The 24046-nt window shown below is 39.2% G+C and overlaps 3 protein-coding genes across 3 annotated transcripts; 2 read left to right on the forward strand and 1 right to left on the reverse strand.

Annotated features, from left to right (window-relative positions):
• The first annotated feature begins 610 nt into the window (after positions 1 to 610).
• plekhg6 (pleckstrin homology domain containing, family G (with RhoGef domain) member 6) lies at positions 611 to 12941 on the forward strand. Its single transcript, XM_079163859.1, has 15 exons — positions 611 to 689; positions 2497 to 2713; positions 3320 to 3454; positions 3756 to 3893; positions 4531 to 4626; positions 4757 to 4807; positions 5067 to 5216; positions 6197 to 6307; positions 7369 to 7518; positions 8330 to 8464; positions 8563 to 8682; positions 8782 to 8914; positions 9005 to 9120; positions 9499 to 10901; positions 12346 to 12941. The coding sequence occupies exons 1-15, from the start codon at positions 670 to 672 to the stop codon at positions 12524 to 12526; spliced, it is 3156 nt and encodes a 1051-aa protein (XP_079019985.1). The 5' UTR covers positions 611 to 669; the 3' UTR covers positions 12527 to 12941.
• On the reverse strand, positions 12940 to 15872 carry lag3 (lymphocyte activating 3). The gene is made up of 8 exons (XM_079164690.1): positions 15759 to 15872; positions 15550 to 15670; positions 15142 to 15350; positions 14646 to 14906; positions 14233 to 14550; positions 13894 to 14151; positions 13632 to 13753; positions 12940 to 13314 (listed from the first exon to the last, which is right to left on the reverse strand). The coding sequence occupies exons 1-8, from the start codon at positions 15805 to 15807 to the stop codon at positions 13219 to 13221; spliced, it is 1434 nt and encodes a 477-aa protein (XP_079020816.1). The 5' UTR covers positions 15808 to 15872; the 3' UTR covers positions 12940 to 13218.
• A 6281-nt stretch (positions 15873 to 22153) lies between these two features.
• mrpl51 (mitochondrial ribosomal protein L51) lies at positions 22154 to 23991 on the forward strand. The gene is made up of 4 exons (XM_079165308.1): positions 22154 to 22323; positions 22524 to 22619; positions 23060 to 23167; positions 23560 to 23991. The coding sequence occupies exons 2-4, from the start codon at positions 22529 to 22531 to the stop codon at positions 23754 to 23756; spliced, it is 396 nt and encodes a 131-aa protein (XP_079021434.1). The 5' UTR covers positions 22154 to 22323; positions 22524 to 22528; the 3' UTR covers positions 23757 to 23991.
• The last annotated feature ends 55 nt before the right edge of the window (positions 23992 to 24046 follow it).

The following is a 24046-nucleotide window of genomic DNA, read 5'->3' on the forward strand; positions in this document are numbered from 1 at the left end:
GAGTGAATGTTTGTGGATAAAGAGTTAATGAGAAAAAGTGTTTGAGGATGTGATAGTGTATTTAATCTCAGGCAGTCTACATTCCAGCCTGAAGCTTTAAATATTAAATCACATTCGTAACAGCATATTTCCTGCTATATGTTCAAATACCTGGCCTGATCTTTTCACCTTTTTCTTTTTTTTCCAGTAGCTGCATTCTTTTAGCTTGTCTGCTTCCCCATAAGTCACCTCTTCTTACCTGCCAACACTGCTCTGCTTCCCATTTTACTGTGCTATCAAACACCTGATTGTCAAGGTTGATTTCATATCAATGCCTCAATCAGTGTGATGAGCAAAGAAAACAAAAACAAAAAAAACAACTGCTGCTTAAGACCTTTATTCCGCTCCTTAAAATGATTTCCTCCTGTTTGCTCAGCGTCATCAATACGCCTGATTGACATGAAACAACAATAGATCATCCTCAAAGAAATCATTCACCACCTACGCTGAACTAAGCACTCCTAAGCACTCCTAAGCACCCATTGTTGGCTGCAGAATCCAGTTGTTCCTGTCGGGCCAGTTGCAGAGGGAAACGGGTGCAGGTAAAGGGAAGAGAGGGAGGGACTGCTCCAGGTAGAGAGAAAGAGGAGGAGAAAGCTAATGAAACCAAAGATGACAGTTTGAAACAAAATGGATCCAACCAAGCCCAGGTACAGTCTATAATTTTTGTTAATTAAAAAACAGCTGGTTGCGTTTGAGAGTGAGAGTGAGAGTACTAATGAGGATTGTTTTACTTGATATCTTCACTGCAGTGAATCTCTTTCACCTTGGAGCTGCTGTGTTGATCCACGGACTTTCCTTTTGGCTTTTGCTTTGTTGTTTTTCCTGAGGCTATAAAATAACCAGGAAGCCTGTTTTTTACGGACTTATTATCAATCTTTGAATGGGTTCAAGTGGTACAATTGCAAAATAATCGACTTTTATCTTTATTGTGTTACTGCGGGATACAGACAGTGATTGTTAACAGGTATGACACTGTGACGAAAGCACTTGCGTCTGCCCTGTGGTGTTTTGACAGTTTAGCATTAGTGCAGTGAAACTGTCTGACGTGTGTTTGCGTGTGTGAAAGTGTTTGCTTTTAGACTAACTTCTAAAACCTGTATGATTATGATTGTGAATAACAGTTACAGCAGTAATCACTGTGCACTTATGTATGTAGCATTTTTAAGCAACAGCAGTGACTTAGCAGTGCATTAAAATGGCACTTCTCTATTTACTACATCAATAAAAGGGGGAATAATTCATTAAGATACAGTAGCTTGCAGAGAAAGAGACACATTCTTTGCTGTAAATTAAATCTGCAGCATGACATTTTACAAATTGTGATGATGTTGGATTTATGGGAACTAATGTCAGACGAGTCCTGGAGCTACACTACGACCTGCACGGCTGTGTAACTTGAGCTGCAGCCGTGTGAAACTGTTGGTGTCCTCTTCAGTCAGCATCACTGTCTGTAAGATGAAACAGTATCTCACAGATTTGACAACCTGGTTACCTGCTAAAGAGAACCATGAGTCAATGATGCCTAAATCACTCATACATGAAGGAAGATGGAGCGTTTGCTGTCTTTGGCCCTAAACTCTTGACTATTAGAGCATCCAATTCACTGAAATTGAAAAAAATATATTCTCAAGACTCACTTATGTTCCCTCACACAACAGATACTTTACCTTATTTCGTTTCTGTTTCAGAAATTCTAGTTTGTTGTTCTTGTGTTTGTCACTCGCTTGTTTGTTTGACATTTAATGCTTTTGTTGTGAAATACTTTGTAAGTTTTGTTAGTGCTATTTATTAGTGCTATTAAATATATAATAATACAAATAATATATAATTGTGCAATAAAACATTTGCACAGGAAGCTGAAAAGATTTTACTATTGCAATATTCTCAAGGAATTGAATATCTAAAGGTTTCATTGTTTTAATTGAATTTGCTGATATTGAACTCATCCATAAATGCCTTAATAACCAGGCTCCCTGCGGCTCAGCGGAGAACTGCAAAGTGCACTTCCGTAAATCTTTATTTGGACAGACGTCTTTTTCTGTTCGGGGGATCAACATGTGGAACTCAAACTGTTTTTTTTGCTGTTTTGTATGTTTTTTAGTCTTCAGTTTTATGTATTTTAAAACCAATGTAGGCATTGCAAACTAGCAGAGCAGAGTACTATGGAAATTAAATTAAATTACATATAAAACTGCTTTAAAACTGATCCCATTATTTGTAATAATTCAGCTTTTGTTGCCATAAGTGTTTGTTTACCTAGTATTTGTAATGCTTTAACCCTGTAAAGAAAGTCTAAGTAACCCTTTGAAATGACAACAAACCACACAATGCCCTTCCATTCTCTTCCAATCTCTATGCCTCTCTGCTAAAGCCTTTTATTGTAACAAACTATTCTCCTTGGTGCCCTTACACACCTTATTTTGGCAATTAGTAACCCTGTGTGTTTATCTTCAGCCTTTCCTCAAAGGCACCGCATGTAAACAACGGTGGGGCAAATGAATCATTGATGGGAGAACCATCGGTGCCATGGCGATACGGTGTGGACGGGGAGAGGCAGAGGGACACAGAAACCAGAGATCCAGACGTTGACGGGACGACAGCAGCTGCAGAGATAACCCATCACCACAAGGGGTCAGCAGAGAAACACAAGTTCAATACGTTCAGCTATCAGGCAAGTGAAATGGAACAGGAGTGTAAGAGTGGAGGCAGCCTGCTGTATTGACATTACCAGTGATGGAATGTAACTAAGTACATTTACTCAAGTTCAATACTTAATTGTAGCTTTGAGCTACTTGTATTTCCCTTGTGTATTTCCTTTTATGCTACTTTATACATCTACTTCCCTTTTCAGAGAGGGAAGTGTTGCACTATTACATCACGACCTCTTTCTTTTCTCTTACTGATGCATTGTTCAGTGAAAACAAACTCCCTCTCATGAAGTCATTATAGTCTGGGATTGAAAGGGGCCATTTGCCATAACAAGAACTTTTACTTGTGTTGCTTGATAACATTTCTGTACTTTTAAGTAAGATTTTTGAATGCAGGGCATTTACTTCCCATTGAGTGTTAGGTGTCCAAGTGCTTAAAACAAGTAGGAAAATTCAGAGGAAATGTATGTTACAGTATCAGTGGCACTGAGTACTGCTCAGCTGTAAAACACAAACCATGGGTACAGATGCATATAGTCCGGATTCATCTCTTTCTTTCTTATCTTAGGGATGTGTGTTGAAATAACCTTGAAAATGCACAACCTGAACATTGTGTTTTCCCTCTCCAGAGGCGGACAAAGCATAAGGTCGTGACTGAACTAGGAACAGTGAGTAAGGGACCGTCTGCAGTAGCCAAACCCAGAGGTGCACTGAGACAGGTCCTGTTCAGCCAGACAGGGCCTGAAAAGAACCCGGCATCTGAGGTATTATGTCGTCTCCTGCTCATCACACTACATGGTGACTTGCTTAGAAACAGATAAAGACTTGCTTTAACTGTCAAACACTCAAACAACTGAGAAAAAAAACTGCTGCAGCACTTCTTGTTCTGCTCCGTTGGCATACTTTTGAATGTAAAGTCTTACTGCAAGTATTCACAACTGTTAAAGATCACTTCTAAGAAATTACTGAATCATTAAATCATCAAAGTTTTCTATTTCTTCTCCCTGACTTCTGTATCGTTCTACCTTCTTATTTCTGTCCTTTCTGTCTTTAACAACTCCTCAGGAGCGAGGTCAGCTGGATGTGTTGAAGCAGGATCTGGGAGCCTTTGCTGTCCCGAGTAATCTTAAGTGGAGTTGGAAGGAGGAAAGTCAAGGAACTACCCTGGAGAAGAGCTGGACAGACATAGTGCACTCTCATTCCGTATGAGCCCATAATAAATTACTCAACAACATTTTGAGCTTCTCTCAATGTGAACAAATCCCATGAAAAGACCAAAACCAACAAGGATTAACAACTGATATATGGTAGTTTATTCCTCTGTGCCATAGAGATCCAGTGTTGTGGGTGACATATTCCCTCATTACCATGAACACGGGCACTTTAGTGTATTTGAGTCAATCGCACGTGATCCATCCTGTTGCCGTAAATACTTCATCAAATCCACAGCTGAAAATAGTCCCCGAGAAATGCAATATAAACTTCTGTTTGAGTAGCATTTGCTAAAAACCTGCAGTGTCCAGCTGTGCTTTTTTCTTTTTATATAAAGGTACACTTTGAATTACCTGTTTTTAAAGATGTACTGTACTTCTATTATAGTAATGAGTAGGCCGTAGAGATCCAGACAATCTGGGGAAGTGGGAAATAATTGAGAGGTTAACTTTGTTTTCTTCATTGGATTTGTGGACAATGAGAAATATATAGACTTGTCATATCCTTGAAATGCTCCTGGCCTTGCTGTAAAATACCTGCTCAGTATGTACGTTTTACACATTCTTGAAGCATCTGTAATAATCATCTCCTTTCCCTCTTCTCTCCTCTGTCTTGTTTTAATGATCAGACGATGTCTAAGACGCAGAGACACCAACAGGAGGCGCTGTGGGAGTTTGTCTATACCGAGCTCACCTACATCAACAAACTAATTATCATCAAAGACGTAATGTGTCACTCTCTACCTGCTGTCATAGTCTCATTTAAATGACATATTTATATTAACATACAGTGTGTCAGAGCTGAAAAGGGATTTTCCACAGGATGTTTACCAAAGCTGTGTCTCCTTCTCACAGTTGGTTATTGCAGCTCTTGTCAATCTGCACCAGCATGGATTTCTCCTGGAGGTCAGTCTGCAGAGCAGCCTCATTGACACTGTACATACACAACATCTGCAGGCCTATATTCCACTGTTCTGCATACCACAGACATACATTGATTGACACAACAAGAACATCCGCTCTTGCTGACACAGCATACAGCACACAAGTGGAAAATGTAGCACAGTAACCGATTTCCATTGAGAAGACGGAAAATATGTCAAAGCAGGGGAGTTAAACTTTAACACAATGATGTTTTATTTGTCTTTCCTTCCTCCTCTGACAGGTGACCCCTGAACTGCTTTTCTCTAATATTCCCTCCATCCTCACTGCACACCAGCTGTTCTGGCAGGAGGTGATTTATCCCATGTTAGAAGAAGTCCGGAGGACAGGCAAGCCCTTTGACCCCATGATGTTAGAGGCTGGTTGCCTGCAGGTAGGAACTCACTGTCTGCAACATACATTACAAACACATTTAAAGTCGTGCTTCTGCCTGTCAGTAGTACATTTACTCAATTCATTTACTTACAGACTGTATTGTGTTGCGATTTTACTACATTTCAGGAAATATTGAACTTTTTACCCCACTTCATTTACCTGGCAGTTAAAGTTACCAGTTATTTTGTGTAGGTAGATTCTAAAATGATCCAACAGCATGTAAAATAGTTAAAACATACCTACAATAATAATATATTACTAGTTAAAGGGTTATCGTGCATTTATAAAGAAAGTCTGGAAGGATGAAATAATCATTTTCATTCTCTCCATTGCATAAATATCAAACACGTCAACACTAGGGATTTCTTTCAGATTTCTTTCTCCAGACATTTCCTAGTTAAACATGTCTTACAAGCCACCAGTAGCGTTCTCAGTAATTATGCAGGTTTCTCCAACTCCCTCAGGTACATCAGCTCAAAACTAAAAATCATGTTTTTTGATGTTAACAATAGACTCTGTGTCTTTGTTCTCACATTATCTCCCACAATCAATGTGATCTTAATATACTTAAGAGAGTTCTCCACACTCCATTGTCAGACCGTTTTTATAAAAAGATCAAAATCAATGAACCAGAGATACGTCCTTTGTTTATTCTTTCCTCTGCATGCATTACCCACAATGCAACTTGACTGTGGACAGTTTGGTTGAAGGTACAGGTGTGGTGTTCTTTGTTGATGTATGCAGTTGTTCTTGGTGGAGTTCCTCTTTAAAGTTGACATGTAACCCTTTTAGATCACATCCTTGATCACATTATGCACCAATTTAACAATATGCCAAAAAATAAAGTGTGCTTACGTAAGCTAGTACCAACCAATTTCAACCATTAATGACATCCATCCATCAACCTGTAACTTTCCATCAAATGTAGTTGTTTTTTTTTAACATTGGCATTAATCATACTTTTCTTTTTGACCCCAGTTCCACGAGTGCTTCTCTTCTTATCAGCTTTACTGTTGGGAGGAGGAAAACAATCTGGAGTTCACACACAGGCAGATGGAGGGCAACCCACATTTCCTCACTTATGTTCAGGTACAGAAAGCAGCAGACATCAAATACGCACAACATGCACGCAAACACTCATGCGTGTGAGGATGAAAACACACACAAGTGTACTGACACAAACCCCCATTATTGCCACTGAGTGGGCTTGAGTGGAATGTAATGACTTACTGTTCTAATGTTAATGGTGACACTGTGTGGCTGTGATGTTTTCATAACCCTGTGGGCGACCTGTCATAGTCAGCTCCTGACGGGCAACCACTTGTCACACCAACATTTTCTCCAAATGATTCAGACTAAACAGCGCCTTATATTTCTTGTTCATAAAACTGAGTGAAGGACATTTATTGCGTCTATAGTGACTTTAAGACAAGTGTGTCCTGCAGCAGATACACACAATAGCATTGTGATAGAAACATGGCAGTCTGCAATTAGCAATGCTATCTTGTGTACTACTGTAAATGTGTTTATTCAACATTTGCTTTTTCACTTATGTCATAGCATCACACTTGTCAACCTGAGTGGGAGGTGAGGTTCTTTTGTTTAACAGTTAAAGAGACATTTTACCAGGAAATGGTACTTGGTAGGCGTTAAAGGGTCCGCTCATTCAAATCAAACAAAAAACACACCTCACTTAATTCCTGTGAAAGTTTTTGTTTTGGTAGATATTGTTTTATTTGTCAAGGCTTTGAGTTATCAGTCTCCTGCTGCCACTACTCCAATACTGTAGATGTGAATAGAAAAGTAATGTTAATCAAGGGAATCCACAGACTAGTAAATTAGTTGGGACATATTTTCTAACTCTCCACAGCATGGATTATAGCGTAATTGGGACATCGCCTATGGAAAGACAAGTTGATATTGAGTTTTCAAAGTTTAACAAACTTCAACTAGCTTTGAGAAGCACTAACTAAATATGTTTAAAAACACTATACAGGTTACTATAGGATGCTTTTGGGTGAACTAACCCTTTAAATTCCCATTGTTTTAAAGATGAATTAATTCATGGTTGAAAGCCACTATGTAATAAAGCCAGGTTTATCTGAAGCACTGACTTGAGGGCAATGTTCTTCTGTTTTGGTCCTGCCCAGTGGGTGGAGACTCACCCTCAGTGTGAGCGGATGCGGCTCGGGGACATGCAGGCCAAACCCCATCAGAGGATCACAAAGTATCCTCTGCTTCTCAAGGCCGTGCTGAAAAACACTCAGGATCCTCATGAACAGCACGCACTCAGAGGCATGGTACTAACGGCTTCTTGTTCAACATTTTTCCTTTACTGTATCTCTAGAGTTATAGCCACAAACCCATCTTATCTTAAAATCAATATAGTAATTAAAGGTATTAGGTATGCGAAGGCCTCATCTTTCTCTTTCGATGCAGGTTTTTCCAACCGGGGCTTGTCTTTCCGTCTTATTGATGTTTGTCAATACGGATGAGGAATGGCTGCTATTAAAAAAAGGAATCTTTGGTAAAATGTTAATTTATAATGATATTTTGGACAATGGGAGATGGGTTGAGAATAATTACAAGGTAATATATTCCATGATGTAACCATTTAAGGGTAAAGTCAGCATATGTGATTAGTGGCAAAAGGCATTTAAGGGTCAAGCTTCTGACTTCTAGATGATTTCATGACCTGATAGCGAACAAAATGTCTTCACAGCATTGAGAACATTGTAAGGAGATGTTTCAGAATTTGACACGGTTGACAAGATGTCTTCTGCAAAAAAGCTTATCTTGACTTCTGTTACAGGGGCTGCAACTTTAATATCAGAATTTACACTTATCAGTGCAGCACGAGCATACAAAAACCATAATTGTAATTGAAATGGCTCAAAAGCTACATTTGTGTAACTATTTATTGTGTTGAAAAAATTATCGAAAAATGTTATCCGAAATCTGGGTCTTGGCTAAAATGTTTGTTTTTCCTACCTAAATGAAGGAATGAAATAGGAACTTTTAAATTGTCAAAGCTCTTCAATTTAGCACAAAGTATTGTGTTTTCTGCAGAACAAAACTCCCACCAACCATCTTCTTCTTTCGCCCCTCCAGTTATCCAGTGTAAACATTTTTTTGGAGAGCATCAATGACCACCTGAAGCTAAAAGATGAGAAACACGCTCTCTCTATTTCTGCTCAGAGGGTGGAGGGATACGAGGTGGAGCGCATTAATGAAGATATTGACAAGGTAAAAGAGGACAGTTTCCTTTCTCTAACAATACTGAACATTATAGATTTCTGCCAAAATAAACTGATATTCCCTCTAATGTGTTGTGCAACTTACAGCATGTCCGAGCGATTTGTCAGTTTGACCTAACATGCCCCATTAGAGGAGTAGGTCCTCAAGTCGTACGCAAGCTTCTGCTGGAGGACAACTTGAAGATTCGGGAGAAAAAAGACAGCAAGGTGAGCAGAGCCAGTGTGCGCAATTACTGTTATTCTACTGTATCTCTCGTCACTGCTTTTTTGACTTTCTCATGTTTCCTTGCACATGGTACGGTGCAGCTCGAGGTGGTGGCTCTACTTTTCTCAGATGTTCTTCTAATGACCAAAGTCCAGAAGAAAGGAGATCGACTGAAGGTAGTTCGACCTCCTCTGGCCCTCGACAGAACTTTTTGCTTCACACTGAAAGATGGCTGTGAGTAACACTTTTTTATGGACAAAAAGACAGCTGGATTTTGTATAAATATATTATAGATCCCATTATCATTTCTCCTCCTCCTCTCAGGTTCATTTGTTCTCGTGGAGGTAGGTGAGCTTCGGAGTGCTATGAATGTCTACATATTTGCAGCCAGTACCTCAGAGAGCTGCTCCACATGGGTCTCCACCATCCACCAGGCGAAGGTAAAAACTGACATCTCTGACCAAATCTTTTGAAATGATAGAAGTCCAATTTAACTTGCTGCCACGCTAGCAGCGTGGCTCTAGGGTCAGCTGTGTCGGTCCATCATGACTTTTCCACTTGCACCACCAGGAGGTTCACATTTGTGATTTTGAATGAAATGTCTGTACAACTGTTATGTTACGATGAACATTATACCTGCTAAACATCAGCAATTATAGCAATATGTTAGCATACTGATGTTAGCATTTAGCTCTGTGTCTGAGTACAGCCTCGCAGAGCCTCTAGCATGACTGTAGTAGAGATTTAGTGTTGGTATTTGAAACAGAATTGCAAATAACATACTCATTAATTAGTTTTTGTCTATATTACGTTGTCAGGAAACACTGTGGAACTTGAGACAGACTGAGAGTAACAGACAACAGGAAAATTGGAAAATCCGGCAGCTGGAGGCCAAACCTGTCACAGAAGCCAAGACGGATGATTTGGAGACAGAAGAACAACCTCTTACGCAATCAGGAGGACAGACTTTTGTGGATGAACTTACTGAAGAACCTGTTAGCCCCCAATCAATAAATGGGATGTTGGCCTCTAAAGAAGCAGAGGAACAGTATCAACCTCCAGATGGTGTGACCACGAACAATCCTGTTTTATCTTTACGGAACTCCCAGCCCAACGTCAATAACCGTAAACTAGTGGATAAGGGATTTGCTAGTCGGCAACAAGCAGTCAATGGATCTGAATGGATAGAAATGGAAGTGAGAGGAGACGAAATCGGAATCCACAGAGAGAAAGAAGAGAAAAGGGGGCAAAGAGTGTTGAACCACAGAGCACAATCTGCCCCTAATCTGGATAATTTCAGTCATAGTATTACAGCTGATCCATTACGATACAATACTACTAAACCACATGCTGTCTTATATCCAGATGTTGACTATCCAACGGAGGAAGAAAGTGCTATAGACCCTCCTGACCAACCAGCAGTATTTAGGGAGGAGCCTGGATTTTTAGGACCAGCACAAGAGGGAGGAATATCAACAAATAGGGACTCAGATTCCCAGTCTGACTACAGCCAGTCTGGAGACATGGAGACATCTCCAGAGGCTTGGGGTTTTTCAAAAAATTTGAAGTCACCCGGGTTACGCAGGAAGAGGCCAGTCAACACCCATCAGGGCCCCTATTCTCAGATGTCTAATCAATTCTTCCTGGGCTCAGGACAGACAAAAAGCTTATCTTTCTCCAACTCAAATAGCCACCCGAACAGAAACTCTCATCCACCTGGCTCAGAGTCACATCGGGTGCTTAAGCTGGGCTCCCTGAAGCCTATCCAAGGGATGTTTTTGAACATGCATGATAGAGTCTCTCCAGAACCCCAAACAATGTCTGAATCTGAGCTTCCTGATCCTAAAGTCTATAACAGAGTGAAAACCCGAAGGAGGGCCTCTATTCCTAACATCATCATTGAAGGAACCCATGGACTTGGCCTGCACACGTTACCCCAAACAAAGAATGCACCTTTCACAAAACCAAACGGACAGCACTCGGCTCTGGAGGGTCTTTTGGTAAGAGCCAAAGAGAGGGATGGAGTAAAAGGAGGCAGAAATGTGAAAATGGCCAATTTGAGGTCAGGGAATCCTCCTTCTCCCTCGTTTTCCACCACACCATCCCCATCGCCCAGTGACTCAGAGTGGGAGGTGGAGCTGATAAGACACAGAGCCCCCACAGTGAGTAAAGGATGGAAGGAGCAGCTGGTGGACGGAGATCAAGATGACAAGAGGAACAGGTTAGTTTGTCAGTGTCCTTTACATTCACGTGTTTGTTGTTAGACAATATGAACATATTGTTGGGGTGATGTATGGATTCGATTTTGAATCCTGAAGGGAAAAGTTTCTTTTGCACAGTAAAAAGCAAAAGAGACACAACTTAGACCAGACAAAACAATTGACATGTAAACGACGTGCGTACACTACAATACAAACAAAAACACAAACTTTCACATTTCCAAGACAATTCAAAACAAACCAAGCAATAAATACACTTGATCAACTAATAAAAATAAATTTGCCAAAAAAAGTGATGCACCTTCTGGAAGTAGGCAATACATGTGAAACTAAAGCTTTAAAATAAATTCAAAAATATCTCCAGTATCATAGAAACCATGCACCTCTTTCATAAAGTTGACATGTGACTTAAAAGTGGCAAATAATGTTATTTTCACAACTACGACATTAGCAGTCTCAATGTTTGTACCACAGATCAGGCATATGTCTGGATGATGTAGAGCAAGTAAAGCCACTGTTTAGCACGACAAAACAGCTGAAGGATTTACCTACTTCTTTTCTCTGAATTAATAACGTGTGTTAGTCATTCACCTTGTGGCCTTTTTTAATCGTTTTTTTCCAAATTAAGAAAATTGACCCATCAGTCTGTATTCTGCAATTCTTTACATGCTGAATTTTCAGAACATCAAGTTCTTATTTGCTCCAGTTTTAGAAACATACAATAAAAGATTGTATTAGAAAATGATTATAAAAAAACAAAAAACTATAAATAATAGTTATGATAATATGTATTTTGCGCTTAAATAAAAGGCACATTACACACATCGATACGTTGTTCTGTGTTGTTTAAATGTAATTGCATTCACCTTAATTGGGGAATTTATTTTCAAACTATTTCAATCAGTTTTCCGTGCTGAGTAGGCTGGTAATGTTCTGTGATAATGGAAACACAAAATTACGTTTTTCATGTTTCTAACCTCAAACCACTGTCTGCATCCTTCAGTCCTACTTAACATGTTGAATATCATTAAAAATCATTTGAATAACATGTTTTAATATTTTTAATTGTGGATCGTTTACACCACATGACACTTAAACAGTTTCATTGATTCATTGCTCAATTTAAAATTTCTTAACAGCTTATTTTGTTACTTTCTTCTGATTGAATTACTAATGCTATCAATATATTCATAAGAGCATTTGTTTTGTATTTGTTTTACATTTTCCTTTTTTTTAAATGAAATGGCCTCTTAAACTGAATTTAGTTCATGCAGTTGTAATACTAAAATTACAATGCATTATCCCTATTTGAGGCAGAGTGACAGCTCTTGGAGGAAGCGTGAACCTGAACACATACCGTATTCAGTAGTAGGGAAAGTACATGCACAGTAAATGTTGTAAAATAATTAATTTTGACCTTCTGTTTCCATCTCTCACCTTCTTTAGTGCTGTCTTTACGGACGGAATAAATGTGGACTGGTCAGGTTGGTGCTTCGATGATGATGAAGTCATGGATCATGTACCCCCTGAAGGCGAAGGGTTTCCGGAGGGCATCCGCCGATCTTTTTCCTCTTTGGATCTCCCCAGACATTCAGAGCAAGAGGACGGGGAGTATAGTCAGGTGTAGCTATACTGCCAACCAACAACCAACTATTATGCAAAATTAAAGACTCAGTCCGTGAATGTGAACTACACAGGGCCAAATTAACAAGGACGGAAGGCTTTTTAAGAAAAAGCTGAGTAGTCTAAAGGACGAAACATCTTTCCAGCAGTTTAGCAAAATTCTAGTTTTCCGTTGACACAAATGTCTACAGTCTGAATTTTTGACCAATAATGATTCTGTAATTAATGTAAAAGTAATGTAGTATATTTTTTTAAATAGTAAAACAACATTTGGTTAGTGTTTATGTAAATGTCATTAAACATTCTTTTTTATAAATGACTGTAAATAAAATGTACATCACTAATAATTTCCCCTGTCATTGACCTGTAAGTTACAGATTGTATATAATGTAAAAAATAAACCAGATTTATTTCTGTTAAAGGTACTTTATTTGTAAAACATTTTATTCTCAATATGTATATATAAAAGGAAATCTCCACATACAGTAGATAATTGAAAACAGATACAATACAAATAACAGGATAATACACAACATTTCAAATTCAACAATACTGCTACAATGCCTGCTCTGAAAATACAGTATTTACAAAAAGTGTGCAAACAGAAGTCAACCAACATATTGCAGATATGAAGGTATAGAAGAAGATAGATCTCACTTCAGTTTAGTTTCCTGCAATGCCTCTGCTTTAATGTCTTTACTTTTTCACTTGGTTTCTTTCTCTCTCCTCCCGCTCATTCGAGACGGTATGAACAATTGTCTCCAGCGCAGGGTACTGAAAGATCCTCTTCCTCTGTGGAAAAAAGATGCGCAAAATGTCATTCATTTTGTCTGATGTATGAACATGTACATGTATCGCAATATCAATAGGCAATTAATACTTTTTATTCATTTTTTAATACTTAATTTCCCCATTATAATAGAAATCGTTTGATAAGATTTCTTTCAAGCAAGATTTTGGAATGAAGTGACGTCTCGAAACAAAGACAATCATTCCAAAGTTTTGCATCTTTCATGGGAAAATTAAATATTAGTTACACAAAAAATCCTGTCCAACTGCCACCTTCCTCGTTTGTTTTTGAACAATGGTACATTTCAGAAGATCTTTACCCTTTGGTGGTTCTTGTACATCTGAGCCAAAATCAACAGCAGAACAAGGAGGAGGAAGCTGAGACCAACCAGGGCAGCAGTGTTATGTGAGACGCCCGAAGGTTTCTGTCCACTGAGACCACCTGTGGGAAAAACAATACAAAAACAGTCAGATAAAGGCACAATATTATATTTTTGCATGGGCATCAATGTAGGAATATTATGAGTATTTTCATTTCACACAACAGAAATAGAAAAAAAAAATCAAGAGGAGGAAACGTACTCATCAGTTGAATGTGGTATGTTACGTTTCCCAAAAGGACGTGTTCCCTGTAGAAATGACATGCCCATTCGCCCTGGTTCTCCTCGGACGCTGTGCTCATACTCAGAGTCTTCCCCTCCTGGATGGATCCAACTGATTGGGTGCCATTGAGGTCATAGACCACATGAACCCACTCATATCTGGTGACCTCGCTGGTGTCTGACAGTTGGCAGGTCAGCGTCACGGAGCCTGTGTTCTTTGATGGGATGCTGCTGTGAACTGAGAGAAAAACAAGACAATCAAATATAGTGTTGATGGCAATCAGTGGATTAAACTTAAACTGAACCCATGTAAGCTTACTTTTGGCAACGACAAGCTGCATATTTCGAGTCAACCGTTGTCCTTCTACGATGCCAGAGCATCTGTACCTGCCCCCATCCTCAAACTCGACTTCATTCAAACTGGCAGATTGATCGTAGGGATGCGGAGAGAACGGCTTGGATGGAGAGAAAGAGGCCGGAAGGCGACCAGGAGCAGGTTTAAAAAGAAACTCAGGTTTCAGTTTCTCCCAGGCTGGATTAGAGGGGATCAAACCAGGGGAGAACACACAGGGGAGTGTGACTGCAGATCCCACAGCAGCATACACTTTAGAATCATCTTCGGATGGCTGGATGACACCTGTAAGAGAAAGGGAGGGAAAGGGGAGAGGTTAAGAGAAAAATGGTAAACCAAACTGAATTTCTGAAGATAATCTCTTTTGCTCAGAGTCTTACCCCTTACGGTCAGAGCTGCGAAAGCTCGCCCCTCTTTGCCCTTGTAGTCCACCACACAGGTCCAGTTTCCCGTCAGTCTCGCAGTTGCCTTTTCCCTCACAACATTTTCACTGGTACCTCTGTTTGAGGCGATTCCAGTCTGAGGCACAAATGGGCTGTTGTTCAATGTCCACCGCACAGAGGCTCCGTGAGGCCAAGGAGTCACGTTACAGCTGATCGAAACGTCGTCCCCCCATATGGGAACTGGTGAAGAGACGGACGCTGTAAAGGATACAGGCAAGGATGAGATTATTGACATATATTACAGCTAATTTCTGACACAGGTATAACGAGTCATTAGTTTATTCGTGTTAAGTCTACATTTTGGATTCTGTAATTATTTGTTTATGAATAATAGCAGCTAAAACATTTGTTAAACATCTTCACAAAATCTTCGGCACTGATGTAACAAATTCACAAAGTGGTAAAAACATCTAGGTTTCAATATGTTTCTTACCTTTAGTGATTCTGAGTGTGACCACTTTTTCAACAACCTGGTTTCCATGTTCCACATGGCAAGTGTAATCTCCTCCATCCTCCTCCATCACGTTGTTTATTTTCAGGCTGAAATCGCCTCTTTCAAACTGGGAGTGGGGGCATCTAACGCGTTGGGTGAGTTTTGGAGACCAGTACTGCAGACCATTCCTATCCTTTCTCCAAACAGTGCTGTGGACGGAAGGTGTCACAAACAATCCAGAGTCATCAGCATGTAAATACAAGTTTTGAGTTGAAGGATGGATGGTGAAGCTCAGGAGGGACGGAGGCAATTTGTCGGTTCTGTCGATGTTTGAAGCTGGACAGATGAAATGAAACGGGGAAAAGGATGTAGACAAGCGGAGGTAGCAAACAAAAAGTTGTGTCTTACCCTTTGTCGGCTTTTCTCCAGATGATGTAGGGGATGAAGGGGTACGACGGGATACATTTACAGGGTAGCACAGCCTGCGAGCCGGCTTCAGCAAAGACCTCAGTTACCTCACATTGAGCCCCTGGGGAAGAAACAAAAGGATATTCAGTTTAGAAAGAAAATGTGCAAAAGGCGACAATTATTGAGGTAAAAAAAAATCATATATTTACCTGTCAAAAGAAAGGTAATCACCCCAAAGATTAAATACTCCAAAGGCATCTTTTTGTTGGTTTTGTTTTTAATTTATTTGTTACAATGTTTCTGCAAATGTCCCTCTAATCTCCGCTTGAACCTCTATCTGCTTTGTTTTCCGCTTTCGACAGTTTTTCTTTGCTTCATGCGTGCTGTCTGATGTGTTTTTGTGAGTTGAGTCGATGAGGTATTTATGTGAACCTGTGGGTGCCAAAAGGGGGCGGAGTGTTTGGTAGTTCCTCTGCTTATCATGTGACTTCAGCTACAAGCCTGCCTTTGATGCGGTTTGTCTTTGTCAGCCTGGAAACTGTAAGACAAAGATGTAAACAGGGAGATCCACTTCCTCCCACGGATTCTCTCTACATCTTTCCATTTCCTTCTTCACATCAAATAAATTCTGCAAACGATATGTGATATTGTTCAATTTGCAAGCCAAAGCTTACACAATAAACAAGCACAGTATAGGATAGTGTGTGCATCTTAGACATATATTTATCCCTTAGAATATAGTTCCTTTTTAGAAATACGAAGCTCGAATTCAGAATCAGAATCAGAATCAGAATCAGAACCGTTTATTTGCCACGGTGTGTTGCACATACGTCAAATTCAAAGGTGCATAACATTAAACAATCAACACAGTGCAAAAAGTGCACTGAGTTGAATTGAGCTGTAAACTACTTTATAAGTATTCTCCACACATGCAATGAATGTTACTTGTTTACAAATCCCTTCAGTGTCATTCACGGAAGCTCCAGTTGTTGCTTTGAAACCGAAATGGCAAAACTGCGAAACGCCAAACCACCGTGTCACTTCTCATCCGTCACTGCCAGTCACTTGCGTTTACAACCACTGCTTAACGCACAGCTCTCGACCCAATCATCATCATCATCACCACCAGGTTTATGAGAATGAGGCCATTCGGTAATATGGTATCTTCTTCTGATGAATATTCGTGAAAGTGAATCATCACCTCCATGCTCGGTTCTTTGTTTTCCTTTTCGTCAATTCTTACACTGTCGCTGCAGTAGAAACAGGCCTACACTGCCAGTCAAATGTTTGTTTGATAGCCTGCATTTGAGCATATTTCATTAAATGCAGTTTATTGTAAATATCTTAAGATTGGAAAAATAAAGGTTTTAGTAGCTCAGGCTGTGTTTTCAATATTTACCTCCATAATTTATAACTATTTATCCATGATCGGAAACATTCAACGTTATCATTTATAAGGAGTACATAAACATTTTATAAATTGTTTACAACACACTAATGTAGCTGCAAGCAGATATTTTATATACATTTGTCAACAACGATAACGCCATAAGTGCTGGTATACAGTATAAACAGACAATATGAATGACAATATAGTACAAACACAGTTGTGACAATTTAAAATATTGTTTATTAATACTGTACATAAAAGTGTCCTTATAAGCTGATCACTACATTTTTTTTATCTCTGTAGTAAACTTAACCTGTATAGACATCTGTACATTCCTGCATTTTACATACCTGTACATACTTGTGTGTTCTGCATATATATATATAGTTCAGATTTAACTGATACTCAATATCAGTGGCGGGCCGTCAGGGCCTGCAAAGCCTTCTCTGCTGGTCTAAACAGAATCACAAAGTTATATCTATTTTATAATTTAATATTTTTTCTTAAATACACTACATGTATTATAATTTAAAAAAATATTTTTCCCATTATCTTATTTTCTCATTGCACAGCTCCTGTCTTCCTCAGTTGCTCTGCTTCCAGTGCAGCTTGTTTTAAGTAGAGCTTTTATCCAATCAGATTTCACCTCTGTGTCTCTAGGTAAGAAGAGAGGCCCCAGGCCTGCAGACTCACCAGTGCCTCCATGTGCAGTTTAAGCGAATGGGGACGATATTGTTGATTGGCACAGTGTTCAACCAATCAGATCTTTAGTTTGACATGTTGGGCGTATTCTTTGACGTGCCAGGCCTACAAGTACGTCGGCATTACGTGCAGCTCAGTTTTAAGGTGCAGCGCTGCAGTAAGGTGCAGCGTGCGCTGTGATTGGTCAGTGGGCGAGCACGTGACTATTGTGAAACAAAACTTGAGGTTATTAGGTGGTGTTTCAGCTGCAGGACAGCACTGAAGGCCCAGGTATAAAATGCATGGCCCGCCACTGCTCAATATTTATTTATGCAATGAGGCATCATGCCATATCAATACAAGTATCAAACACACTTGCACTAACCTAGAGTCAGAGTATAGTCCTAGTTTTTAGTTTTAACTCAGTTTCAGTTAAGATAGTAGTTGTTTGTTTTAAATTCTAATCTACATACCTCTTTTGTGATTCATAATTAATAAAATACTCTCTACGCGTGTAAACTCATCTATGTATGTATGTATGTATGTATGTGTCTGTCTGTCTAAACGTATCTTTAAAAAATATGACACTGATGACATAGAAAAGAAAAGCTATTACTGTCAATGAAGGATGGCCTAACAATAACTGTTATTAATAAAAGGTTTGGAAAACCTACTGTATGTTAAAAGCATAGCTAGATAGACACATTGAGAGACTGTCACACAGATGGATAGATACACCTGAGAACATGTGGGTGACACCACAGAGCTGTTTTTCTTCATCTTGAGATATTTTCCCTGCTCACAGCCATGTGACTGCTGGGTGAGTGATACTGTCAGTCTTCAATCTTAAACCACCACAGAACTTCCTCCTCACCCCAGACAAATTAGAATCTGTGTCGTATTTCTTATTGCTGTGGCTTTAATTTGGTGTTTTTCTCACAAAATAAAAGTTGGGGGCATTTGTGTGTCACTCACTGTGAGGTGGTCTTTCCTACAGCCGATGTTTAGTCACCTCCACTGTATCTGAATAAGAGGTGAAGGCACTTTGAAGGAAAATGCCCCTCACGTGGAAACAACTGAGCTTTGAGCATTAGGGAAAGCAGATGGTTATGTTAATAGAATGAGTTGGAAAATAATCAAATCAGATTGCTTCTGTAGAAGTTTGGCACTAGTTTGTTCCTGTGTCAAGCTCTTTTGTATTATATCTGCTCTCGTCACTAATTTGAATCAGCATTAACCTTGAATGTGAACATTGAGGCTCCAGACTTTCTGACTTATTGTAAACACTACTGTGGTTTAATTTCAATAACTGATTGTTATGATTATATCACGTACGTGTAGGTGATGAAATGTCATGTTCCACTGTGTTTTACTGGCAGAGGAAGCGTAGCACAGATTAAAATCCTGCTGTGCTGAGAACATTTTTAAATTGTGTTTAGTCAGCATTTTGTTCAGCGCTGTGAAGATGAAGACGGAAACATGACTGTGTATCTGTACATAATAAATGTTACTTTCTGAATTGTGGCATTTGGTGACATACACTGCCACCTAATCTTTCATTAACTCTTCAACAGATGTTGTTTTCCTGCTGTGGATCAAAAAAATCAGAAATCCACTTTTCTAGCAGCACAATCTTTTTAGATTAAAGGTGCAAACACACTGCACAATTACAGTCAGACAGTAACTCTTCTCTGCAAAGGCTATAGCATTGTGGTTATGTTAAGTTAAATGGAATCTAATGTTGAATAATGTTTTGCCCGGTTTAAATTTCCACACACTCAATGACGCCTTAGTAATAATGAAATTAAGACAAGGATCAGTTTTGCTGCCCTTGTTTCTTTGAAACTGACAAAATATTCCATCCTGCTTTTTACAACAGTAAGACTGAAAGTATCAGTTTCTCTGTGTGTGTGAGTGTGTGCGTGTGTGTGTGTGTGTGTGTGTGTTTGTGTATGTATGAAGAGAGAGAGAGACAGAAAATAACAGCCTAGATATCTGCAGGTGTTTGTTTTTTTAAGTCATGGTATAGTATGTCAAAATGTAATTATACGACATGGAAATCTGGTTTCACTTCCAATTTCTGAGACAAGCAGCTCAACACCAACATTATTATCCACTCAAAATCTACAAGCACAACAAGATCTCCCTGAAGATGTGCAGCCAATCAGCTGAGCTAGCAGTGAAGTATTCATGAGTCTTGGTTTTCATCCAGGTGCCTTTGGTTCAATTTCATTGTGGGGAAGTAAATCAGTACTAGATGTCTTTGTCCTTTCAACTGAAAGCTTAAAAAAAAATTCAACAAATTGATTAGAACAGGTGTCAGTGTGACCATGTTTTAATGGTTTAATGGTTAAAATAACCATTATGCCGCCTCAATGACCACTGCAACATTTAAATGACCCTAGAACATCCCAAAGGACCCTTGCAAGCTCCTCAGTGAGCACTGAAACGTCCTGAAGGAACACTAGACCCACCTAAAGATTCTGTAGAACAGCCAGAACACCAGATACTTTTTTAGTCTGTAAATCCTGTTTCTCTACAGGCTGAAGAAGATTTAACTTTCTGCAGGCTCAGTCTACTCATCTTCATCTCTCGGCTCTTTGAGTTCCTCGGCACCAGAGATGGACCAGTGGTAAAGGATGCTGACAGCCAACGTGGATTCTTAGTTTTCATCCAGGTACCCTCTCCGTCTAAAATATATTCCTGAATTATGAACATAATAGAAAGCCATCTTTTCTTAAAGCAGGAATTGAACCCCTGTCCTTCAGGGGAATAACAACTGTACTGATGATACATTTGTAAATTACACAAAGATGTCTAAAACAGATTCTTGTATTCACACTGCTAAAAAGTGCAGAAAATCCACGTGGTGAACTTCAGAGCCAAAAAAAGAAAATCTCAGAATACATATTTATCAGGCAAGAACTCACAATCTGTCGTGAACATAAAATATTTTGAACACATTTCCTGGTGAAATTTTGTAAAAACAGTTCCAACACTCGGAATTGAACCCAGACTGACTGATATTTTCCCAAAGAAATGACAGGACACAGTGGGTTCTCTGGCTGCTCAAACATTAACCCCTGCAGGCTCTCTTTGTTTCTTAACAAAGACATTACACCGGATTTGTTTCTTGACTTTTCCAGCTTTTGAATTTCTCTCAGTAATAACAGCATGTCTTGTTTTAATCTCCCTCCTCTATTCTTTCCATCTCTTTCAACCACATGCGTCTCCCACTCTGACACTTTCTCCCTCCATGTGTGTGTGTATGGACCAAACAGTTTTGAAACCTCGGCTAGGATCAAGTGAAGAGGACAAATAATCAGTACTAGAAAATTATGCCATTTAAAGAGATTGCAAGGGAAATATGTTGGCATTGTACACTTAACCGGAATCTGTCTAGGCTGATACACAATGCGACTGAATAAATCTATCATCACCAGCTTAATCATGTCCCATTCAGTCTGCCTCGCTTCATTAACCAATCCTGCTTTAAACAGAGGTTAAGGCCTCATTGTGATACAAAGAAATACAGAAATAAATAAATATAGTTGTACAAAAAATGAGAAATAAATTTGAGATATTTATTCATTCATGACCGGTTTAATCAATGTTTACTTACTTATTCATGCATTTTCATATAATTTTGTTCTGTCCTTATTTCAACATCTATTTATCATTTTATTAATTTATTTCCATATATATATATTTGTATTTTTGTAAACAATGATGTATCCTCTTGGAGATCTGATGGATGTTTTTGGAATGCTTTCTTTTTTTAGAGATTACATTTTTTTAAAAGGTTTTATTTATTTTCTGGCTTTTTCAGCTCAGGAATTCCTGGTGAATATTGTGTTTTCCCTCTTTCAACCCTCAGAGGCCTGTTTCATAAAGGTGTCTCTTCTTCTGTACATCCACTGCACTGCTTCATTCACAGCTTTAACTTTACTGAAACTTAATTCTATCTCTCTCTCTCTCTCTCTCTCTCTCTCTCTCTCTCTCTCTCTCTCTCTCTCTCTCTCTCTCTCTCTCTCTCTCTCTCTCTCTCTCTCTCTCTCTCTCTCTTCTCCTCACTATAAACTCTATAAAATCTATCTGTGCTCAGCTGTTACGCGTTAGAGCCCGCCCTCTGGTGGCGCACACTGAGCACTACACTACATCACATTGACACAGCATCATAGAAAGCACAGCGACTGTATTTATAGCAAGTCAAGCTCACTCGCTCAGACTTATTCAAGCATAACTAAGTCCTATTTGATTTGATGCCATCATTATTTTTTTATTATGTTTACAAGCAATGTTCGTTTGGGAAGCAGTCAAAATGCTCCCAATCTCGGATTTTGCAACTTTTATATTGTTGATAGACACTGATTTAGCTAAGTGACTTTATTTATTGATTCAATTATATCTTTTATTTACTGTATCTCTCGTTCCGCAAGCCATTCATAGCGGTAATGTGCCTCTAAGATGGTTTGCCTGCCGCCAATAAGCACTAAAGAAGAAGAAGAAACCGGCGCTATGCATTGTGGGGTATAATATAAGTAAGATCTATGGTAAGATGGAGGCGTCCACTATGAGCATGTCGAAGACTCAATAACGCATTATTAAGTGTTATACGTCCGCATATGGCTACAATTTATGTGTTTTTGTAACAATTACTAAAGATATAAGTGGCACAAGATCGCAGCTGGACGCGGAAACTGGTAACGTTAATGTCCTCAATACTTCATTTGATGTAGCTAACGTGCTAGCTAAAGCTAAGGGTCAATGTAAAGATAGTTTAAAGCTAGCGTTGTGTTTGATAGCAACGTTGAAAACACAGATAATGCGCATCGAATAACTACGTTGCCTGAGTAAACTGAATACCGTTCATGTGAAGATGATAGTCATTGTGTTATTGTAGGAAACATGTCTGTTCTGGGAGCTTTACTGAAAGCTGGAGCGTCCTTCTGTCAGTCTGCTGGGACTCTGCTAAACACAGCCAGGACCGTTTCTACTGGTGAGTAGTAACGTTACTGTTACTGAGTTTAATGTGGAGCCAAACATTTTAGTGTTTGTGTCCAACATTATTTGGACACAGTAGTTGCCTTTTTAACTTTGCATGACCATCAATTAAATGACAATTCCCCCCCCCCTTAGGAAATGAAGTCTTACCAAAGCACAATAACCTGACCCTTTACGGATGCAACACTCGTACAATCATAAATCAAAATTATAACTATTTTCAGTCATAAACAAGCAGAGGAGAGTATTTAATCACCTGAGGCCAGTTTGCTTAGTTGTACCTCCTCATAGATGTACATTCATAAGTTTGTTAGGTCTACAAAATGTAACATTAAACAATTGTATGTTGACTAATCAGTTAATCTGGTGAACTAACTCTACTCTATCTGTGTAAAAGGTGCTGAATACTGACGTGAAACAATGTGCTTTCTTTAGGGACATGCTGTCGGATAAGGATGCATGCCATCCCTCAGCTGAAGACGGTGGACAGGTGGACTGAGAAGAGGAGCATGTTTGGAGTTTATGATAACATAGGCATCTTAGGTAACGGTCCTCAAGTAGTTAAAGCCTATTTGAGGTTGTGGAATTTGTTTATTTAGGTTTTATTGAATAAAGACAGTTTTTGTTTAACTTTCTCAGTATGCAATAAAACATTAGGATGTGGTTCCAGATGTTTTCCATGTGATTTAGTTAAATGATTACATTTGACTATTGGTGTTTAGTAACCACAGTCATGGCCAAAGCCATGTGTCTTGATTCAATTATAATTTTTTTAAAGGTCTGAATTGAGAATCTGTGTGCATAGAGTCTAATACATTCTCAACAACTGCAGAAGAAGTCCTCAGGAGACTATTTAAAAACATACATTGAGCTTGAGCGCTGGCTCAGATCGTACCTTGCTGAGTTTTCTGATCTCCACACTTTTGTGCCTGCAGGGGACTTTAAAGCTCATCCCAAAGACCTCATTGTGGCTCCCTGCTGGCTGAAGGCTTTCACGGGCAACGAACTGCAGCGTCTAATTAGAAAGAAGAAGATGGTGGGAGACCGAATGATGACTCTGGACAGACACAACTTGGAGAAGAGGATCCGCTTCCTCTACAGACGCTTCAACCGCACTGGCAAACGCCGTTAACGTTGAACAAACCATACTGGCAAATACATCTGAACAGCCGATGAGGACTGAAGCTTTGTGATCTGTGTGACTTCATGCTGTCGGGAATCTTTTTTTTTTTTAAGTTATCAAATGCATATAAAGAGAGAGAGAGAGAGATGTCTCAGAGCAGCATTCTTCCTGTTCTTTGGTTTATTGATTTAACAACGGATTTTCCTGACAAACATTCATAATAGATAAATCTGAGTGGTTATAAGATAATAAAAAATGAGAAAGAGAAAAACACATGCATCTGCTACAAATCGATCTTA

The sequence above is a fragment of the Pholis gunnellus genome (assembly GCF_910591455.1).
Source record: "Pholis gunnellus genome assembly, chromosome: 8".
Classification (NCBI taxonomy): Eukaryota; Metazoa; Chordata; class Actinopteri; order Perciformes; family Pholidae; genus Pholis; species Pholis gunnellus.

Bases quoted from the DNA above. Each gene is read 5' to 3' on its own strand.
- plekhg6 (XM_079163859.1), top strand. From the start codon at position 670: ATGGATCCAACCAAGCCCAG. The intron at 2,714-3,319 runs GCAAGTGAAATG...TTCCCTCTCCAG, and splicing joins TCAATACGTTCAGCTATCAG to AGGCGGACAAAGCATAAGGT. The intron at 8,465-8,562 runs GTAAAAGAGGAC...TGCAACTTACAG, and splicing joins TTAATGAAGATATTGACAAG to CATGTCCGAGCGATTTGTCA.
- lag3 (XM_079164690.1), bottom strand. From the start codon at position 15,807: ATGCCTTTGGAGTATTTAATCTTTGGGGTGATTACCTTTCTTTTGACA. The intron at 14,551-14,645 runs GTAAGACTCTGA...TTTCTCTTACAG, and splicing joins CGCAGCTCTGACCGTAAGGG to GTGTCATCCAGCCATCCGAA. The intron at 13,754-13,893 runs GTACGTTTCCTC...TTTTTCCCACAG, and splicing joins ATACCACATTCAACTGATGA to GTGGTCTCAGTGGACAGAAA.
- mrpl51 (XM_079165308.1), top strand. From the start codon at position 22,529: ATGTCTGTTCTGGGAGCTTTACTGAAAGCTGGAGCGTCCTTCTGTCAG. The intron at 22,620-23,059 runs GTGAGTAGTAAC...TGCTTTCTTTAG, and splicing joins AGCCAGGACCGTTTCTACTG to GGACATGCTGTCGGATAAGG. The intron at 23,168-23,559 runs GTAACGGTCCTC...TTGTGCCTGCAG, and splicing joins TGATAACATAGGCATCTTAG to GGGACTTTAAAGCTCATCCC.